Source organism: Apodemus sylvaticus, chromosome 17 (assembly GCF_947179515.1).
Source record: "Apodemus sylvaticus chromosome 17, mApoSyl1.1, whole genome shotgun sequence".
Classification (NCBI taxonomy): Eukaryota; Metazoa; Chordata; class Mammalia; order Rodentia; family Muridae; genus Apodemus; species Apodemus sylvaticus.
In genome coordinates, this window is record NC_067488.1 from 4,018,310 (window position 1) to 4,040,821 (window position 22,512).

At 45.2% G+C, this 22,512-nt stretch overlaps 1 protein-coding gene across 1 annotated transcript in view; it reads right to left on the reverse strand.

Moving 5' to 3' along the window:
* Rgs22 (regulator of G protein signaling 22) overlaps window positions 1–19,559 on the reverse strand; it is a 116,912-nt gene extending 97,353 nt beyond the window's left edge. The window contains exons 1-2 of the mRNA XM_052161524.1: window positions 19,515–19,559; window positions 17,593–17,724 (exon numbers count right to left, since the gene is read on the reverse strand). Of these exons, the coding sequence (XP_052017484.1) occupies window positions 17,593–17,724; window positions 19,515–19,559 (177 nt within the window). The remainder of the gene's footprint in view (window positions 1–17,592; window positions 17,725–19,514) is intronic.
* Window positions 19,560–22,512: the final 2,953 nt, after the last annotated feature.

A 22,512-nucleotide genomic window follows, 5' to 3' on the forward strand; every position in this document is an offset into this window, starting at 1 on the left:
GGCTATATTTCAAACATGAATCCTCAGCGAATAAAACCCATCTGACTAACTTGAATATAACAAGTTGGTTACCAATAACAACTTCTTTTAATCTGTCTTTTATTGATGTTTCAGATGCTGAACTATAAATTGTTTACCAGACATTCAACAATGAGATAGAAGGGGTAATATGCCACGTGACGTGTATAGAGGAATATCCTTATCTAACAAAATGAGTTACAGTAGATAATCTGAGTGTTTTATGTGAGAGCTACGGGGGTTTATCAAAACACTGATAGGTATAAGCTCTGAACTAAGCAGTCACCTGGCGTTCTGTCAGCATGCCTTTGAAAATCAACCCCTTGAGTATTTAAGTCTTAACAATGGAAGATCCAAGCCCTCCATCTTCCCTCAGACCACCTTTCTCCATCCCTCACTACCCAACAGCTCCTTCTAGCATGTAACTCTTTCATAAAGCTGCAAGAAATTATAATAGTTTACAGACTAAAAAAAAGTGGAGAATCGGCCAAGAAGGAGTTATGGTAAAATTCCAAAAGTGCATAGCTAAGCACAGTCTGGCAAACATATGGCATACCTATCCGTGCAAGGAGGGTATAGAGCGGGCCACCCCTTCAGCTTCTGCAAACCATAAATGTCACAAACATTTGAAACCACCCACAGAGAACCAACCTAAATCTATGTGGGCTCATCTACTCAATCCCACAACAGTCACTGAGCATAAAACACACAAAACAAAACCAAAGGGAAAATGTTTTCGCACTATAGCACAGAAGAAAACCTAACGAGCAAACACTTGTCCATAAAGAGTTGACAGAAAGAAAAAAAACAGACACCAAATGAAAACAATATCTGAATGTGAACTTGGCTTGAGAACAAACGCCACAAAGTTATGAAAGCTAAGATTTGGAGAGTGCCAGGGCCATTTATAACAGAGGCAACTGTCCTTGATTTCCCTCATCAGAATCAACATGGGGCAGGCTACCAGTCACTGGGCTCTGGATTGTACATGTCCCAGGAGGGCAATGGTGTAATGGAAGGAGGCATGAGGAAGCCAGAGCCTGAGTCATGGCCCATTTTTCCCTTGGCCACGCCCCACAAAGGGGTGGGGTCTCAGAGGACTTGGAAGATAGATTTACCTAAGACCCTAGGGTCTGTAGCTATATTCTCAGACCGTGATGGGGAGGTAGGAGAGGAAGGGAGGGGGGAGACTAGGTAAAGAAGCATTCTCTATTTCAAAGGTCTTACATGAAAGATGTAGAAAGAAGAAATAAATGATCCTTAAGAAGTTGAGGAAACGCAGAAGAGACCTGGCATGTCGATTTACAGTGTGGAGTCTAAGGTGAAATAAGCTGCAAAGAAAGAATTGACTTTTTTGTTTGTTTGTTTGTTTGTTTGTTTGTGTGACTCCAGCCTTCCAACATAGTATACAGATGATAGATTAGACAGACAGACAGGATGCACAGACATACAAACAGATTAGATAGATAGATAGATAGATAGATAGATAGACAGATTAGATTAGATTAGATTAGATTAGACAGACAGATAACAAATTCTCATTCTCTCTCCCGGTTTGTTGTTTGATTGTTTTTGTGTTTCAGGAGAGGGCTTCTCTGTGTAGTCCTGGCTGCTCTGGGACTTGAACTGTAAACCAAGCTGATCTTGAACTCACAGAGATCCACCTGCCTCTGCCTTCCAAGTGCTGAGTTGAAAGGTGTGTACCACCATCACCTGGCTAAATTCTCTTTTTTACACAATACGAATGTGGGATAAGATTCATCCCACATTCATTAGTATTATGATTTTCTAATTATTGGTCATAGGAAATCTTAAGGGAAAATGCTACAGAGACAAATTCTCTCTTCCCTCCTCCCTCACCCCCAGCCTCTTCTAATACAATACTCATTCCACAGCCTCCACCTGAAAACCTCCCGATGCAGGGGGTTTACTACTTCTCTTTGAAAACTAGAGTCTTATAAATGGGGTTCTGCCTGCCTCTGGATTCACAGGGTCTGAACACATTCCCCTTAATTAGATCTTGAGACCTTCAGAAGAGTTTACCCCATTCTACCCCTGCCTCAGAGCCCCAAGCCAGGCTAAACATTCAACTTCTTTCAACCCTTTCTTGTCTGACATGGTTTCCTGAATGTTCCAGGCTGAGTCTCCCAGAGACCAGCTTGGCAAAGCAGCTCTCAACATATGGGACCAAGATCACAACACAATATTCCAAATGTGGTCTAACAGTTCAGACTTTTCCAAAAATTCACCACGTGCCTTCTGTGCTCCAGATTAATATTTTTTCTTGACCTGAACTATACTCAGTTAACGCACCCTAAAAACATATTAGCTTTGTTTGTTTTGCTTTGTTTAATGTATCAGGGAAAGCATGGGGCCTCGGCCTGCTATCCAAATGATCTGTTTATATTCCATTGCTAGTCCTACAGCAAGACACTGAAAGCTCTCTGGGTCATGTGGCCTTGGGTAGACTGCATTTACCAGTGGAGTGACCCTAAACTGGAAAAATATTGGTTCTCTTACGATTTTTCATACAAGTTTCTAATAAAAATATTTTTTAAAAGGCAGAAATCAGTGACAGACATGGGCGGCATGAGAGAGTGCCCTCCACACAGACCAACTCAGCTGAAGAGATTGACAGCTGAGCTTGGGGCGGAAGACAAGGCCATGAGGTTAAAGGAAAAATAAACTCAATACACCACATGCATTACCCCACTCTGCAGCAATCTTGAAAGATGCACTTGTTTTGTTTTTCAGAGAAATAAATACAAAGGTTAAGCATAAATAAAAGGTTACAGCATTTCTAAAGCCGCAGGGGTAACAAGGGGAGGGGCCAGTCCAACAGCAGCTCCTGATCAGACTCCTTCCTGATCATTCCAAAGCAAGAGCCAAGCACAGTCTGTGCCACTCATGGGACTTGGTGGGTTAAAGGACAGAGAAGTCAGGAAGACTGTCATACAAGTCCTGTGAAGGGAACATTGGCAGAAAGATTAAACTGAGGCCACACTGCAAAGGTGGTGAATTCCACACTAGAGGAATGTGCCATTCAGCCTATGGGCTATTAAGAATCAACCCTACTGATCATAATTAGTGAACCAGTTGAAATATTTGAAAATTAATTTCACATATAACAAGGGCTTTGGGTGCAAATAAAGCCTATAAGCAGGGTGTTATTTCAGAGAGAGCTGGAAAGGCCTATTGAACACCAGTGATGTAGGCAAGAAGAACATAATACAGAGTACTCCAGGCCAGAGCTACTTGCTGTCTTAAGCCAAGGTCGCTATGGCTGTGATGAAATACCATGACCAAAATCACAGCCCAATGAGAAAAGCCAAGGCAGGAATTCAGACTGGGCAGGAACCTGGGGCAGGAGCTGATGCAGAGGCCACGGAGGGATGCTGCTCACTGGCCTACTCCCCATGGCTTGCTTAGCTTACTTTCTTATAGAATCCAGGACCACCAGCCCGGGGATGTCACCAATCACTAATTTTAACATTATCCTACAGGCTTACTACAACCTGATCACATAAAGGCCTTTCCTTAATTGAGATTCCTCCTCTGAGATGACCTTAGCTTGCATTTAGTTGACATAAAACCAGCTAGCACATAGGAGGTTCTAGGATGCCTTCCGGTTTCTGTCTGCACCCCTGAGCTGACCCTGTGCAGGTCAGCACAGCTCTCCATACCCAAATCCCACAGGGAGAAAGCTGATCTCCCAGGAGTGCTGACACACCTGAGAGAACAGGTGAGACCATGACTTCTGCTCAAACACCTGTCCCAAGAGGCACCTGCTCGGAGACCTCAGGACACAGGAACCGAGAAGCAGCCTGGGACAGGATCCTTCCAGTTTCCATCTGCCAGGATCTGACCCTGTGCCACAGATCTCCATACCTAAATTCCTCCTAGAGAGAGTTGGTCTCCCAGGAGTACTGACACACAGGCTTACAGGAGGGACAAGCCACAGTCAGAGACAGCAAGACCAGCTTAAAACAGAGATAACCAGATGGCGAGAAGCAAGCACAAGAACATAAGCAACAGAAACCAAGGCTACTTGGCATCATCAGAACCCTGTTCTCCCACCAGAGCAAACCCTGGACACCCCAACACACAAGAAAAGCAAGACTCTGATTTAAAATCACATCTCATAATGATGATAGAGGATTTTAAGAAGGACATAAATAACTCCCTTAAAGAAATACAGGAGAACAAAGGTAAACAGGTAGAAATCCTTAAAGAGGAAACACAAAAATTCCTTAAAGAATTATAGAAAAACATAACTAAACATGTGAAGGAATTGAACAAAACCATCCAGGATCTAAAAATGGAACTAGAAACAATAAAGAAATCACAAAGGGAGACAACCCTGGAGATAGAAAACCTAGGAAAGAGATCAGGAGTCAAAGACACAAGCATCACCAACAGAATACAAGAAATAGAAGAGAGAATATGAGATGCAGAAGATACCATAGAAAATACTGACACAACAGTCAAAGAAAATGCAAAAAGGTCCTAACCCAAAACATCCAGGAAATCCAAGACACAAGGAGAAGGCCAAACCTAAGGATAACAGGTATAAAAGACAGTGAAGATTCCCAACTTTAAGGGCCTGTAAATATCTTCAACAAAAATTAAAGAAGAAAACTTCCCTAACTTAAAGAAAGAGATGCCCATGAACATACAAGAAGCCTATAAAACTCCAAATAGACTGGACCAGAAAAGAAATTCCTCCTGACACATAATAGTCAAAACACCAAATGCACAAAACAAAGAAAGAATACTAAAAGCAGGAAGGGAAAAAGGGCAAGTAACATATAAAGGCAAACCCTATCAGAATTACACTAGACTTCTCATCAGAGACCATGAAGGTAGAAGATCCTGGGCAGATGTCATACAGACACTAAGAGAACATAAATGCCAGTCCAGGCTACCATCTCAATCACCAGAGATGGAAAACCAAGATATTCCATGACAAAACCAAACTTACACAAACTCTCTTCACAAACCCAGCCCTACAAAGGATAATAGATGGAAAACTCCAACACAAGGAGGGAAACTATACCCTAGAAAAGGCAAGAAAATAATCTTCTTTCAACAAACCCAAAAGAAGATAGCCACACAAACATTATTCTACCTCTAACAACAAAAATAACAGGAAGCAACAATCACTATTTCTGAATATCTCTTAACATCAATTCCCAAATAAAGAGACATAGGCTAACAGACTGGAGACTCTAGAGAACCAAATCACCCTGTCAAAAAATGGAGAACAGAGCTAAACAGAGAATTCTCAACTGAGGAAACTTGAATGGCCGAGAAGTGCCTAAAGAAATGTTCAACATCTTTAGTCATCAGGGAAATGCAAACCAAAACGACCCCGAGATTCCACCTCACACCAGTCAGAATGGCTAAGATCAAAAACTCAGGTGACAGCAGATGCTGGAGAAGATGTGGAGAAAGAGGAACATTCCTCCATTGCTGGTGGGATTGCAAGCTGGTAAAACCACTCTGGAATCAATCAGTCTGGTGATTCCTCAGAAAATTGGACATAGTACTACCTGAGGACCCAGCTATACCACTCCTGGGCATATACCCAGAAGATATCCCAATATGTAATAAGGACACATGCTCCACTATGATCGTAGCATCCATATTTATTATAGCCAAAAGCTGAAAACAATCCAGATGTCCCTCAACAGAGGAATGAATACAGAAAATGTGGTCATTTACACAATGGAGTACTACTCGCTATCAAAAACAATGACTTCATGAAATTCTTAGACAAATGGGTGGATTTAGAAAATATCATCCTGAGTGAGGTAACTCAGTCACAAAAGAACATACATGGTGTATGTACTCTCTGATAAGTGGTTATTAGTCAAAGAACATGGAATACTCACGATAACTTACCGACCACATGAAGCCCAAGAGGAAGGAAGACCAAAGTGTGGATGCTTCAGTCCTACTTAGAAGGAGCAACAAAATAATCAAGGGAAGTAGAGGGTGAGAGGGACTTGGGAGGAAGAGAGGAGGGGGAATAGAGGGGCAGAATCAGGTATGGGAGGAGATGGAGGAGATGTACAGAGGGTCAGGAAATTAAACAGAGGTGTGTAGCAATGGGGGATGGGCAACTGGGGGTAGCCGCCAGAAAGTCCCAGATACCAGGAAAGCAAGAGGCTCCCAGGACCCCACTGGGATGACATTAGCTGAAATATCCCACAAAGGAGAGGGAGAACCTGTCAAGACCATATCCAGAGGTTAGGCATGGCCCCCGGTAAAGGGATGGGGCCACTCACACATCTCCAAAATTTTAACCCAGAATTGCTCCTGACTAAAGGAAATCCAGGGACAAAGAGCAGAACAGAGACTGAAGGAAGGTCATCCAGAGACTGCCCCACCTGGGGATCCATCCCACATACAGACACCAAACCCAGACACTACTGCTGATGCCAAGAAGTGCTTGCTGACAGGAACCTGATACAGCTGGTTCCTAAGAGGCTCTGCCAGATCCTGACCAATACAGATGTGGTTACTCATAGCCAACCATCAGACTGAGCACAAGGACCCCAATGGAGGAGTTAGGGGAAGGACTGAAGGACCTGAAGGAGCCTTATCTGGAATTAATGTGAGGGGAGGCCCTTGGTCTTGTGAAGGCTTGATGGCCCAGTGTAGAGGAATGCTAGGGCAGTGAGGCGGGAGTGGGTGGGTGGGTGGGTAGGGGAGCACCCTCACAGAAGCAGGGTAAGGCGAGATGGAGTAGGGGGCTTGCAGAGGGGAAACTGGGGAAGAGGATAACATTTGAAATGTAAACAAATAAAATATTCAATTAAAAATAATTACTAAAAAAAAAATCAGCTGGTGCCCTTGGCATATTCATTTTTAAAACCACAAGAAGGCTAGTTAAGCTGGAAAGGCACAGGACAAAAAGGAGAGGAAAGAGAGATCAGGAGGCGGGAAGATGGGTCTTAGCCCTTGCACAACAGGGAAGCACAAGCTTGTCTGAGGCAGAGGGGAAGAGGTTGAATTTGTTACTTTTATAATACTATATTGAAACCATCATGCACGCTGTTTGCAGTGCCTACAATGCCAGTGCCTGCCTGGCACTAGAGAGTGCTCTTCCCCGGGCTTGTTGACTCTTCATTCCTATCTAAGTGCTCAGCCACCAAGATCACTAATGTTCTGGACTCTGTCAGACTCTTCCTTGCTGTGGGAATCCACCATCCCTTCTCCTTCCTGCCTTCAAATTCTCTTTGAAAATCTGTGGCAGCTCTTTCCTGTTGTAGTGTGAGGAACTGGCAATTGACAGGTTGACTACACGGTACAAAAGATGCGTACCGAGCTAAAGAAATGAGGATTTGGGGGTGGAAGGCTGAAGGAATTAGAAAGATGCAGGCACACACGTACTCACAAGCACACGAGGGGATGGAAGTTTGGTGTAGCGCCTGCAGAGTACACACAGAGGCACATGGTAAGTTCAGGGCTGCCTGGATCACAGGAGCCCACACCTTAAAAAGAAAGAAGGTGTGGGAGGGCATAGAACACAGGCACCATGCGGCCATTTGACCTAAGGCTTGAAAGAAACACAAACTGCCGATGCTGATTTTGACTGGGGCTGAATTTTTCCATAAACTTTATAATTTTCTTTTTCCTTTTTTAAAAAAGACAGTCTGAGACTATGTAGCTGAGGATGCCCTCAAATTTAGGGCAATCTTCCTGCCTCACCCTTCCAAGAAACTGGGATTACAGGCATGAGACATCATGCCTGGCTTTGGTGTTCTGTTACTTTTATGCTGACTTCTACAGCTTAATACAGATTTTCTGGGCACAGTAGGGAACTCTTTTTCTTCCTGGAGCAAAGAAGCACCAAGATAATCTCAAATCTTGGCACCAAGATTTAACTGCTGAGAAAATGAAATTTAAGGTTTAAACTTTGTTGTTGTTGTTTGGTTGGGGGTTGTGGGGATGTGAGATACTGGGAATTGAACTCAGGGCTGTGAACACGCCAGGCCAGTACTCTACCACCGAGCTATACATATCGTTACACTTTGCTGCGCCGTCTTTCTTTTTAAGGTGCAGTCTCCTGTGTCCCAGGCCAGCCCTGAACTTACTATGTACCTGTGTGTGCTAAACAAGCGCTACACCAAACTTTCTCAAGTTTTACAAAATATGCTTCTTTGGGAAGAAGAGAGATTTGAAGTGCCTGAGGTCATGAAAAGATGAAATAATCTGGAAAAGCAAAATCCTGGCAATTTTATGTTGCTACTGGAGGTTATATAACAGGAGAAGATGGTGAGATCTGGAAAGAGCGCCAGGGAGAATGGCCTTAAAGAGCCAGTGGGGAAGTTCCAGTGCTGCCTGGACTGTTTCTGGAAAGGGAAAAGATAGATATATGGAGCAGTCTGGTCTAACTTTCCTGCTGGTCCCACTGTCCCTAGTTGTATCAAATCAAGAAGAGAACACAAAACTACTTTGAGAGAAGAAAAATTCACAAGGCAAGCACTCTCGGGCGGGTGGACCATTGGTGCGCATCTTGAAGAACGCGATGCTCAGTCCTTCCCCTTTAAACAGCCGCCGAGGGGCTAGGACATGCAGGCCACTAGATTTGGGGGCTGGCAACAGCGACAGTCAGTGCACTGGTCACAACTGCTTGTGTCTTAGTCTTAAAAACGTGTTTGATCTTTTTCAGATAGGGTCTCATTTAACTAAGGATGACTTTGAATTTCTGATTCTCCTGATCCCACCACCCAAAGGCTGGCATGACAGGCATGCACCTCCACCACCACCACTGTGCCTGGTTGGTTATTCTGGTGCTAGAGATCAGATCTAGGGGTTTGCATGGGCTGGGTGAGCATTCTATCAGCTGAGCTGCGTACCCAGCCCTTTCCTTGTTAAAATATTAATAAAAGAAGTTTTCATGCTTTTATGAACCTTAACAAAAAACTTTCTTAGCTAGCTTCTTTGAAGAGCCATTCCCTGAGGCTTTGCTTCTTCTACAGGACAACGTAAAGCATTACAGGGACTCCCACTCTCTGCTTCTCAAATCTCCTAACACCTTACTCTGTAAATCACTGCTATTGAACTGAAACTATAACTGGTATCCAGCTATGTGTCCCGAGTCTTGTTTACTACTAATACAAACTCTAGTTACCTTAAATACAAATTCTACTTTACTCTCTTCCCAAGAGAATAACAATAATAGCCTAGAATTACCAACAACAACAACAAAAGCTTCTTGCAATCTTAAGATTTTGAGATTGTACGCATCAGCCTGCTAGAAGCCTAACACGCTGCCCCTGCCGCCGGCCGGACTGTGCGCACATGCGCAGATGCCTTTGCTACTCAGACAAACACCTGCTTGTTTCAGTAAGAATATTTCTAAGTAGGAGTAAAACCCAAATATGTAACTGTAGAGAGAGACAAATTGAGCAAATTTTCTTAATTGATTTTTATTTTTATTTTTCTTCTTCTTACCTTCCTTCCTTCTTTTCCCTTTGGCCAGGGCCTCATTCTATAGCCCAGGCTGGCATTTAATTATGTCAATTCTCCTGCGTCAGGCTTCAAAGTGCTGGGTTTAGAGTTGTTAGGCGTGTGATTAACCACACATCCACAGTTTAATTGATCTTCATTTTTACCATTTTGATTTTGAGACCAGGTCTCACTATGTAACTCTGGCTGGCCGGGGACTTTCAGCGTAGGCCTGGCTGGCTTCACACCCATAGAGACCCACTGTCTCTGCCTCCTGAATGTTGGCATTAAAGGCATATGCCACCTCACCCAGCCTGTCAGGTGATCTAAGAAAATATTATATTTAATAAATATGTCCGATAAGTAGTCCGGTGGTTAGAATAGTTTGTTTCGGGGCTGGTGAGGGAGCTCTGCTAATCAAGCCTGACAGCTGGAATCCCACCAGGCTCCACATAAGGCAGAGAGCGCTCCACAGCTCTGTCCTCTGACATTCCCACATCCACACAGTGCTGTGAGCACACACAGTCCTAGATGCTGGCGCTCACACTCATCCTTACACACACGTACATGCACACACGCACACATACTAATAATGGTTTAATACTTTAATAATAGAGCCAATAGAACATCATCATGTACTCACGGGAAGACTTAAGAACTCATTAAAGTAATCCACAAGGAAGTTGTCTGTTGCCAAACAATTTTCCTGCAAAAAAACACAGAAACATATTATGGCCATGTTTTGAAGCATGTCTGTTTGACTTAGATCTTTGAGCACTTTTAAGTCAGTTTCACTGAAGTCACATCATAAACCTAACACAGTCTCTGGAAGGGACAGGAAAATAGACTACAACTGAGATGAGCACTCAGGAGGCCCACGACAGAGAGTTCAAGGCCAGCCCTAGCGACAGAGGAGGTTTAAAGAAAACTAGACAACCTGAGACCTCCACCACAGCGCCACCCTCAACAAAAAAGGAACTACATTGGAGTATTCTCTCAGAAGGCCTTGCCACTGCAGCTAGGAAGCAAGTGGGTCCTGAAGCACAGCGTGGAAGCAGAGTATGAATAAATACAAACTACTGTTCCACACACATTTCGCAGACGCCAAAATACCCACATCAGAGACCAGAAGCAGAAGGTAGCAAAGATAGAAACCTGGTGTAAAGCCCGGATGTGATCCCCATAACTCTGTAAAGAGAGAACAGACTTCACGGGGTCATCATCTGACCTCACTGTGCACACAGTGCACACACATGCATATACACACACATGTATATACACACACATGCGTATACACACACATGCATATACACATGCATATACACACATGCATATACACACATGCATACACACATGCATATACACACATGCATATACACACATGCATATACACACACATGCATATACACACATGCATATACACACACATGCATATACACACACATGCATATACACACATGCATATACACACATGCATACACACACACAAATTAATAATAATATAAGGTAAAAAGGGAAGACCTGTTAAAGACAGTAACAAGTATCATTGAGTTAAAATGAAATTAACCATGTGCACTTCTTCACTGCTCAGTTGAAATGACAAACAAAGCACAGTATCCGATTTCTTGTCTGTAAGCCCTGGATTCAGTCTCCAGGGTCAGGATCCTGCTTGATTTTGAACTCAAGACTCTTGCCGATGCATATGTTCCGAGCACAGATTGTACGCATTTTTTTCTGTAACTGTCTCATCCACCAACAGAGCCACTTTTAAAATTGGCAAAATCAAAGCACCACTGCCAAGAACAGAACTGCTCTTGCGGATCATCAGCACCTCACTCTATTAGTCAGGGTTTCCACTGTGTCACGAGCACATCAGGGCACACTCGGCTGAACAGTACATGTGGTTATTTTATTATTCATAATTATATTTCATTTTTGCAAATCTAACACGAAAGTTGAAACATGACACAATGCTATTATTTCCACATGGCTGATAATTTTCTTTTCATTACTAGCCAATTTTTAAAATTTAGTGAAGTAGTGGCTGGAGAGATAGCTCAATTGGTAAAGGGCTTGCTGTGCAAGCATTCCTCAGATTTGACTTCAGTTCCCAGCACTCACACAGGAAGCTGGGTGTGGTGGTGTGCATTTGTAACACCAAGTCTGGGGAAAGAGATGGGAGCATCCCTGGGGCTCTAGGGCCAACCCACTGAGCCTCATCAGCAAGGGACCCTGCCCAAGGAGGAGCAGGTGAGGAGGGGGAGAGGAGGAGGGAAGGGGGAGGAGGAGGAGAAAGAGGAGGAAGAGGATTTGTTTTGTTTACTTTAGGTAACTGCAGAGTCTGAAGAAATTTATAAATAGCTCTAGCTTCAAGATTCAAGATGCATATCAAGGAACTTATTAGAAATCTCAACTAATCAGCACAGGGTTTAGTCTGCTAAGACCCCAAGTGAGGAAAACAGATGAACCATGGCTTCACACATGCACACCTCCAGAGCTGCACCTGCTCAATGGCTTGCTTCACATGGCTTGCTCAGCCTGCTTTCTTATAGCACCCATGACCACCAGCCCAGGGATGGTCACATAAACAGTTAACTGGGCCCTCCCTCCCTCCCTCACCAACCTCAGCTAAGGTGTGAGACATCAGGCTGGCTCACAGGCCAATCCCATGCTGGTATTTTCTCAATTGAGGGTCCCTCTCCTGAGATGACTCTAGCTTATGTCAAGCTAACAAAATGCTAGCCAGAAAAATAACATTTTAGATTATCACGTCTCTGAACCTATTGTGGAGCACCAAGTTAACTCTTAAGAAACACATCCTAAATCAATAACTTTTAGTGTCACTCAGGTAGAAGACATTTGTGTTACAATCAGAGTAGCCAAACCTGGGAGGAGTTGGTAAATCCAAAATGAAATAATATTTTAAAACAACTATGTCTTTCAAATGAAATTTATTTCATTAAATTCTGTAAGTAATTTTTAAAAGCAACACAATTTTATAATACTAAGCCACGGGATCATTAATCCATGAATGGAAAAATGTATATTCTATATTAATTTTACAAAATAATATAACTGTATTATATTAATAAAAATATGAATAGCTGTAGGGTATACAATTTTTTACTTTTTTAAAATATGCATTTCGTGTTTGTGGTTAGCTGGTTTAAACATAGCTCCATGCGCTGCGTAGCGCCTGGGGGACCAGCAGTTCTTAGATAACACAGACTCACAAACTCACTGCAGCTCAGGGCCTCTCATCCTTCCTAATGCTGCAACCCTTCAAGATCCTTTCTCATGGTGTGGTGATTTTTTTTTTTTTTTTTTGCTTAAATTTATTTTTGTTGCTATTTCATAGGTGAATTTTGGTACTGTTAACAAATTGTAATGTGAATATCTGTTTCCCAAGAGTCTTAAGGGACTCCAGTGAATGGGTCGTCAACCCCCAAAGGCCCACAGGTTGAGAACCACTGCACTAGGTGCTTCCAGTTCCTGAGTCTGTCACAGTGTGTGATAAAACACCTGCTTTGTTTTTGTTTTCATATTCCATTTCAGACATGAACTTTTCCTGAAATACACGATGAGTGAGTTGGTATCTTCCAAATACCCAGCAATGTGTTGATCGTTAAAGGAACAACAACAACAACTGAGTTCTGTTTCTCCATTTCGTCATCCACAGGTGCATCCACTGGTGCAACCTCAGCGCCCTGACGATGGAAGGGAGGGGCCTCCATTAGCACGAGCAACTCTTGAAACCTGGCTTCCGGTTTAAAACTGCAGGCTTGACTCCTTCAAGAATTAAGTCAGCCTGTTCACCTTCAGTGCAGACTTCCCAGTTTCTCACAGGAGGAGGGGTGGAGTAAGTAGTCTGCGCATGCGTGCCAGCAATGGCCGTAGCTGCTGCTGCCAGAAGCCATCAATCTGAGATGGCTTCTGAGAAAGCTAAGTTTTAGTTGAGAACAAACACCAATTTTCACAGTTAAATGCTGTAAACACTGTTTGAAGCTCAAGTCCCTTTTTATATGTACATTTCTAGGACTTCCTGCATAGCGCCTGTATTTACATCATTTCTAATTTCCCGCTCCCTGCTGAGTCCGTTCGTGTTGCTCTTATGTATGTGCTTGGGGTTGGCCACTCGGGACTGGATAACCGCCCAGGGCCCCTGGAGAGGAGGCTCCTCCCCTCAGCAGCCAGTGATGGATTGTACCTCTTCATCTAGGGACCTTGTGACATTCCCTGTTCATGTTGGCATGTCAGTTGGTGTTATATTATGCAGGTCTCGTTTAGGCCACCATATTGTTGAGACTGGGTTTTCCTATTACAGACAAACTACTTTTAAGGTACACAAGAAGGAAGTAATCAGGATTTAAAACTTGGTACATAAATACTTAATGTAATCTGTCTTACTAGTAAAAATAATAGGAGTAACTTGACTCGATGCATGTAATAAATCCCAATATGTCATAAGACAATCTGAACTCATACCCTTTAAATCATTTACATAAATAAAAAATATGTCCATGTAAAAAGGGACTTTAGCTTCAAACAGTATTTACAGCATTTAATTGTGAAAATTGGTGTTTGTTCTCAACTAAGACTTAGCTTTCTCAGACTCATTCTGATATCTCTATAGCTTGGATGTTGCTATAGTAAACAAAGAGACTTGTTTACCATAACAAACACCCAGCAGTCCTACTCACAGCCTCTCACCCAGGCCCTGTCACATGATCACAGTTACCTGCAGGACAGACAGACAAGCTGGGCTTTACTCCAGACAGACGAGTAGCTAGGAGCTTTTCCTAAGAATGTGTCGTTTATTGGTAAGAACACCAACACGCATTGGAGAACCAAAGCGAAGCACGTGTTGGCGGAAGGTCAATCATTTAGAGAGTCAGCCCGCACTTGGTGGAGCGTGTGATCTGAGGACCTGGTCACAAACTGGTCTCCATGAGCAGCTGCCCACGTGCCAAGGCAGTCTGCATGATGCTGGGTTTGGGAAGGTTTTTGTGGGGATGAGCTGGGCCAGAAGGAATGTGCCAGATTGTGAAATGGATGAGGAAGGGGGTGGGAGGCAGACAGGGCCACTGGGCAGGGCAGAGCATGAGAGGCACTTTGCCAGCTCAGACCAGAGTGGTCGACTGTGTATCCTAGAGAAAGCTTGGGCACAAAGTAAGGAAGGCTGGGCATTCGAAGGGCTCCGTGGGTCACGAGATAAGTGGCTTCAGTCCTATCTTCTGTGAACTTTGACCTCCCTGTCTATGAAATGTGGGAACTATCTCAGGGGGCTGTCCTGGGTTAAACAACAGTCAGTGGCCAGCATTCGGCAACACCAGCTATCCATCAAGTTTCTTACAGTGGAGTAAGACGGTAATTTTGGAAAGAGTTCATAGCAATGCGACAGCCACGGGAGACTCGAGCACAGCCGATGCACACAGGTTGCATCTGCTGCTTTAAACAAAGAAGAGCTACAGTTGAGAGAAGGAATGCTGAATCGGCATCAGTTAAGACGACAGCCAAACTCTATGCCTGGGGATGAAGCCTGAGATAGAACAGCAGGTCCAAGGATGCAGAAACAGACATGGCTAGGGAGAGAGGCTGAGGTCAGTCCTCAAGGGAGGAAGGCAGGCTGCCCCGACCACTGAACAGGAGTGTACCACTCACCAAAACAAAAGGAAGCAGCGGAACAGAATGGCTGGAGGGCGCAGGTGAAGGCTCTGAAGAGAGGCACCCGGACACCTGATGGCTCACCGGATATGTAAAAGCGTCAAAAGTGTTGTCTGGACTCAGATGTGGCGCACGCATCTGCAATCCGCCCAGCGCTGAAGCGGCTGAATGCAGTCTGCAGAGATCCAGGGCTGCACCCACAGCACGCTCTGGCCCACACAGGTTGTGTAGCGACAGCCTGGGCAAATGTGGCGAACTAACGGACTTGGGATTCTCAAGAGATGGGGGAGGGTAAAGCTACAGGGGCTAAGAGGAGCTCACGCACTAACTCTGGAGAGCAGAGTCCCAGAGGTCAATAGACCACAGTTGTGGAAAGAGAGAGGCTGGGAAAGAAAGGAGACTGGGATCAAGGCCTGGGACCCAGCTGGTGCCAGGGAAGCAGGACAAGTTAAGAGTCTTCAAGCACAATCACTCAAATGCTAAGTGCTCTTAAGACGCCCAGGCTGGACTGCACAGGAAAGGAGCTGTCTCAGAAGCCCTAAGCTTTGGGAAGCAGTGAGGCTTAGTGACGGGCTAACTTAAGTTCCCACTCAACGGGGCTCTGCCGATATGTGGGGGCGTTGCTGACAAGCTGTGTGTACCTGTATGTCGGTGTCCATAGAAGTCTGGAGTTTCTCTTTTCTCCCGCTCCTCCTCTTCTTGCCCCCCCCCCCCTTCTAGTATCTGCTGACTTAGCCATCTCTCCCAGCTGGACTGTTGACATTTTGAGACTTAGCTCCAGTATTTAGGACAGTACTTTGAATACACAATCTCTCACATTTGTTGAATGAAAAGCCAAAAGTAAATAGGATAATCAGCCAACGAGAGGGAAGTGCTAGAGCGGTTACCTTAGCAGATACTGGAGGTGGTTTGAGCGCTAGCCTGAGACGGGAAGGAACAAGGGTTGCTTCTGCGTCTGCCTGTGCCCTGCAGCAAGCTCCTCATGTATGCAATGGGCTTTATAGAATGTTCTCGAAGGGAAGCACTCTCCCAAAAGATAAATGGGTTTGGCAAATATTTGCTATGCTCAATTTCTCCAAAATTCTGACCTGAGAACAATGTATAGGAACAATTTAAACACTTATAAATAGATTACTGGTTTCTGTTTTTTTGTATTTGTTTTGGTTGTTTGGTTGATTAGTTTTGGGTTTTTTGGTTTTGTTATTTTTATTATTTATTGATTGATTGGGTTGTTGTTTTTGAGACAAGGTCCTTCTAAGTAGCCCTGGAGGCCCTGGAACTTGCTCTGTAGACCAGGCTGGCCTCAAACTCAACAGAAATCCTCCCCTCCGCCTCCGAGTGCTGAGTTTAAGGCCAGAAGGCTACCATGGAGGGGGGGGGGTCGTTTTGGGGTTTTGTTGTTGTTGTTGTTGTTGTTGTTTTGCTTGGGTTTTTTTTTTTTTTTAGTTTTTTGTTTTGTTTTTTGTTTGTTTGTTTGTTTTCTGGTTTTTCGAAACCGGGTTTTTCCATGTAGTCCTAGCTGTCCTAGAACTCACTCTGTAGACCAGGCTGGCCTTGAAATCCTCCTGCCTCTGCCTCCCAAGTGCTGGGATTAAAGGCAAGTGCCACCACTGCCTGGCTTTTTTTTTTTTTAAGAAAGAATCTCACGTAGCCTTGAATTTGCTATGTCACAAAGGATGACCCCGAACTGCCAACCCTCCTGTCCCACCTCTAAAGCCGAGGGGAGCAGCCTTCTGCTCAATCCCCTTTCCGTTCACCACCATCTACTAATGTTTACTGCAACCAGGACCTGCCAGCAAGCACATCACAACAAAGCCATGGAGACCTCAGCCGGCCTGCCCCACAGGGACAGCAAGTGTGTGGAGAAATTACATGAGGTCTTTTACAGAAGACAGCTTTGGCCCGAAGAGATGGAAAAGATGTCTTGCCACTGTTAGCCGGAATGGCTAAAGGAAAGGCACGGAGCTTCTTCTAGAATCTAACCTTTTCTATTAAAACAGAAGCCAAGGGGGAAATACAGAATGGCCCCCCTAAATTGTACTTACAAACTCTTCTTCTGTAACTTCTGGCGGCTCTGAAAGGAAACAAAACGTTACCTTTTCGCACTCAGCTCTTCCTTTTAGACTAAGTGGAAATCGGCTGAGACAGCCCCTGGCGCTACTGTATAGATGCCCCGGGTGAGCTCTATAAAATGTTCATTATCTGCACGTGGATTAGATTTTAAGGTAGGAATCAGGGTGGGGTGAGGGAACCTCTGGGCTCTGGCTTGGGACCCACTGTGACCCCAGAGCTAACCTAAGGCCCCCAGTTGCAAAAAGGAGAGCTTAGCGAGGTGGAGCACACGGTCTTAGGGACCGCCCTGGGGGTTCGCATAAAAGGAGGGAGGGCCGGGGCTGGGGTCGAGCGCGGTCCGGGCGCCCGAGCGCTGCGGCGGGGCGCCCGCCCACCTACCCGCCGAGAGCCGCTTCTCCGGCATCCTGTCGGGGGGCCCAGCTGCCCGGCCCCGCGGTCTGGGGAGCGACCGCCGCCCCCGGCACGCGGCCTAGGGCTGCCCGCTCCGCGCTGCCCGCTGTTGCCATAGAGCTGGACAAAGCAGAGGCGCCGGGGCCAGGGGTGGCGGCTGGGGAGCGGCCGTTACTGTGGAGATCGCAGGGCTCCTCGGAGGGGGGAAGGGCTGCTGGCGGGGGTGGGGGTGGGGGTGGGGGGTTAGGGGGGCGCTGACTCTCCCCGGGGAAGGACCGCAGAGCCAGGCCTCAGCTTCCTTAGTACTGGTCAGTCGCCTGTAGCAAAAGGTTAAAGCGTGTTTCATAAACTCTGACCACTAAAAGTTACCCTAATTGGGGAGCACAGATTATTTATTACCCTGGAATGCGCTGTTCAGGAAAGGAGTTAGGAAAACAGAGCCCTGCGTGGTGGCACACACCTGTGATCCCAGCAGTTAACAAAAGGAGGCAGGGGACTAGAGTTCAGGCTTGTCCTCAGCTACATAGAGTTTAAGGCTAGCCTGGGCTACAGTAAAGCAAACTATAATAATAATAATAATAATAATAATAATAATACTTTATTTAAATAGAAAAAGATGAAAATTTAAACTAATAATTATTCTAAATACTAAAAACAATTTTTTATAAAACTTAAAATATCCCATTCTGTAGTTCTGAATTTCCTCAGTGGTGCTAAATAAACCCCAGAGCTAACTGCTTCCTACCCAGCAGTACTTCCCATGAAAATGTCTAACAGGAAACATACCCCACCCCACCCCACCCTATCACTCCACACCACCCAAGTCACACCCAGTCCCAAAGAGGGTCTTTGGGCTTCATCTTCTGACCAGGGTTGGGGCAAAGACCTACAAAGCCTGCACTAGGAAGGTGGAGGCAGGATGATCAGGGGTTCAAGGCTAGCCTGGGCTACATGAGAACCTATCTCAACTAACACACAAATAGTTTCATCTTGGGGCATAAATCTTATGACCATTAAATGATATATCGTCCAAGTACAAGCCAAAAGTTTCCCCCCTAAAACTTTCCCTGCAAACCCCACATTGCACCATTGCCTCGGTGCTGGCTCCCAGCTGGTCTGCTGAAAAGCTCCCTCACCTGTCCGTCTTGCAGGCTCTGCTTCCAGCTAGGAGTTCTCCTTAAATCCATTATCCATGCTGAAAGCAAAACCAGCTATCTAAATGCAAATCTGACCTACTTAAAAACCTTCGTGGCTCCACATTTGCCTCCTCGGTGTGGGGCAGGTATTTGTGTGCCCTTAAGACAATGGGTGCCTATGTTCTAAGGAAGCAGACACCTGCTCCCTGGTTGTATTTATTGCTATTTCAGCATGACACAGGAAAAAGACATAAGTGAAATATTGCCCTTGCCAGACAAAATCCGAAAGCCAAATGAAACCAAGGGAGAGAGCAGTGGAAGGGAACAAAGACGTGAAGGGAGCTGGGTGGGGTCCCCAAGCCCTCGTGGACCCAACACAGATCAAAGTGCTACTTTGGCTGCTGTGCAGAGGATACAGACAGCTCCGGTCCAGGCAGGCCCTAGCTGATGGCCGCCAGGCAGCCTAGCTTCCGGGCCTCGGCCCAGAGCTCCATCCCAGCGATCCTCGGCACATACACAAAAATAAATGTTAAAGAATGGAACCTAGAAGTTCTGGGTGTGGGAAAAAACAGGTATTTGGGAATGACTCTTGAAGATTCTTGTATTGTCATCAGCAGAGATGAGAAGGCCGTTCAGGGCCACTGTCAAGGAAGTCCCTAAACCAAGATTTCCAGTTTGCAGTTGACCCGGGACTTCAGAATGTGGCATACGAACTTGAGAGTCAGCACACAATTCTTTATATGCCACCGGAGAAGCTAACGGCCCTTTCTTTACCAGGACCATTTCCTCCTCCATGTCTGGGTTCCCTGGGGTTGCCATCACTGGCTTCTCCTCGGGTTCTTGCAAACCCGTACCTTAAAGCCACAGTAGTACTAGTCACTGAGTCAGAAATGTACCTTCTGTGCGGTAAACTCCTGGGCACTGGAGCTGCCTGCGTCAGCTGTCAACCCTTTCCTCTGCAGCATCCCCAGGACCACGAGGTGCCCCTGAAGTGGATGTGGGCTGGACTTCCGGGACTCCTCATTTCAGTCACCTGCCTGGTCTCTGCCCACGCTTGCCCATCCTGGCCAGATAGCCACATCGAGCACTGAATCTGTTTAGCACGGACAGTGTCTCATGTTTTTACCCGCTCTTACCAGGAGCCCTGAACGGGAACGTAGATAGAATAGCACTGCTCTTCTGGGTTTGTAGCTTAGAAAACAGAGAGAGGGTGGGTTTAGGGGTTTTTTTGGTTGTTGTTGTTGGGTTTTTTGTTTTGTTTTGTTTTGTTTTTGTTTTGTTTTTTTATTTACAGCTATTAATACATTTTTCACCTTCCAAAGCCTTCACCCTTAGATGGTGTGCTGACTAGTTTCATGTCAACTTGACACAAGCTGAAATCATTACAAAGGAGACCGCCTCGACTGAGAAAAGACCTTCAGCTCATCAGGCTGCAGGCAAGCCTGGACATTTTTGTAAGCACTGTTTGATGTGAGTGGGCCTAGCCCACTGTGGGTGGGGCCACCCCTGGGTCAGCAAGCAGCAAGGTCCACAGCCTCTGCACCAGCTCCTGCCTCCAGGTCCCTGCCTGCTTGAGGTCCTGTCCCGACTTCCTTTGATGACAGACTGTGATGTTGGAGTAAGCCAAATCATTTCGTCCCCAACTTGCTTTTGGTCGTGGTGTTTCATTGGAGCAACGGTGACGCCAACTAGGACATTCCAAAACAATGTCCCAAAGTTAAAAACAGCATTGGGACCCCAAAGACAGTAACTTGAACCCAAAGGCCTTGACTATAAACTTCAAAATGTTGGAGCTTTTTGTAACCTTAATGACGCATCAGTCATATGCCACCCGGTCCCCTCATTTCAAGTGTAGAATACCCAACTGCACAAAGTTAGCTATCTCCAGTATCTCGAAGAAACCGCATAGTGTTTAAAGTATGTCTCCATCTCTGTAACTCCTTAGCCTGCCTCTGTCTCTCTGCTCCTCCTGTTTAGACATTTTATTACAGATAGGGTCACATCAACCATGTTCTTTGGTGTCTGGCTTCCCTCAGTTAATGTTTTCAAGGCTCGGGTATATTGTACTTTTTATGAATAAATAGTATTCTGTTAAATGGTTACAGCATTCTCAATCTACTTACTAACCACTGGACATTGGGGTTCCAGGTTTGACCACTAAGGGAGGATGATACCATGACTGTCCGTGTACAGACTGCTGTGTGCAGATGTTGCCGCTTCTCCTGAGGACCGGACAGAGCTGGTAGCTCCACTGTCAACTCTATGCTGAATGCTCCAGGGAGCAATGGACCATCTCCCAAATTATCTTGAAATTTTTACAAGTATCATGTGACATTTTTATTATAGTGGTCCTCTTGGGTGTAAAGTGCTACCTCTCCGTGGTCTTTAGGTTTACCTCCTCAGTGGCTAGGCTCTCTTGACTTTTAGAGAGAGCCTACCTTCCCTGATGCCCCAGTTCTAACTCAGAACTATTCACAGACAACTGTGCTCACTAATCCAGCCCGAGGGTGTGCACTGCAGGCTAGTTAACCCACACCCATCTTCCTGAGCAACAGCCTCTGCAGAGACCAAGATGGAGTCTTTCTCTCTGCCGATCCCTACAGGGTTCCTCTCCCTTGCCTGCCTCGGAGTTCCTGAACCCCACAGGCATTGAGGGTAGACTCCCAGACCACAGTTCCGAGCAGGCTCTGCTCTGTCTTTGATTGTCTTATTACCGAGTCACGAAACCACCCTCTCGAGTTAGAATGACCAGCTAATCCACTGGGTTTCCTAAGATCCTGCCCAGCCCCACCCAGGAGGCCGAAGCTGAGTGATGCTATCCCTGCCCCGCCCAGCCCTACCATGCTCCTCTGGACCAACATGAGCTTTTTTGTTTCTGTCGTTAAATTATATACCTTATCTATACCTTATCTACATTGCAAAACAATTACCCACACCTGTACGACATTTAGTAGGAAAAATGACGTTTTTGTTTTTGTTTTTTATACTTCTTAAATTAACAGTTCATAATTTTTGGAAGAACATAATTAGTTTAATATATTCATTAGGTAATTTCTTAGCTTATCCGAGTTAACTACCATCTGGGCCTGCTGGTTTAGATTTGCTCTAATTGTCCGTAGATTCCACTCCATTGCTTTGTTTCTAGTATGTGCTAGTGAGATAATTCCATTTTGTTTTTAACCCTTTCCCAGTCAAAATTTGAAAATGCTAATTTATGGATGCTGTGATTTTTACAGGTAAAGAAGACCTTCTGAGGCTACAGAGATGGCTCAGTGGTTAACAGGACATGCAGCTCTTTCAAGGGACCTGGGTTCAATTTCCAGCACACACATGACAGCTCACAACCATCTGTTACTCCAGTCCTAGAGGATCCAGTGAATTCTTCTGGCTTCCGTGGGCACGAGGCACACACATGGTGCACAGACACACACGTAGGCAAACACATACATGAAATATTTTTAAAGGAAAACACTCCCTTGTTTTTCTCTCTTCTCCCTAACCTTCCTGTGTTTCTTCTTCCTAAACTCGTTTTCCTTTTTGAAAATGAATTTAAGCTTTAAATGAGTTTGAAAATGAAAAGGTAAGTATGTGTAGCATGTTTTGCCTGCATGTGTCTGAGCACCACATGTATGCAGTGCCCACGGAAGCCAGAAGAGGGCAACAGAGCCCCCAGAAGTGGAGTGACAGATCATTTTGAGCTGGGAATTGAACCCGGGTCCTCTGAGAGAGCAGCCAGGGCTCTTAACCCCTGAACCATCTCTCTAGTTCTCTT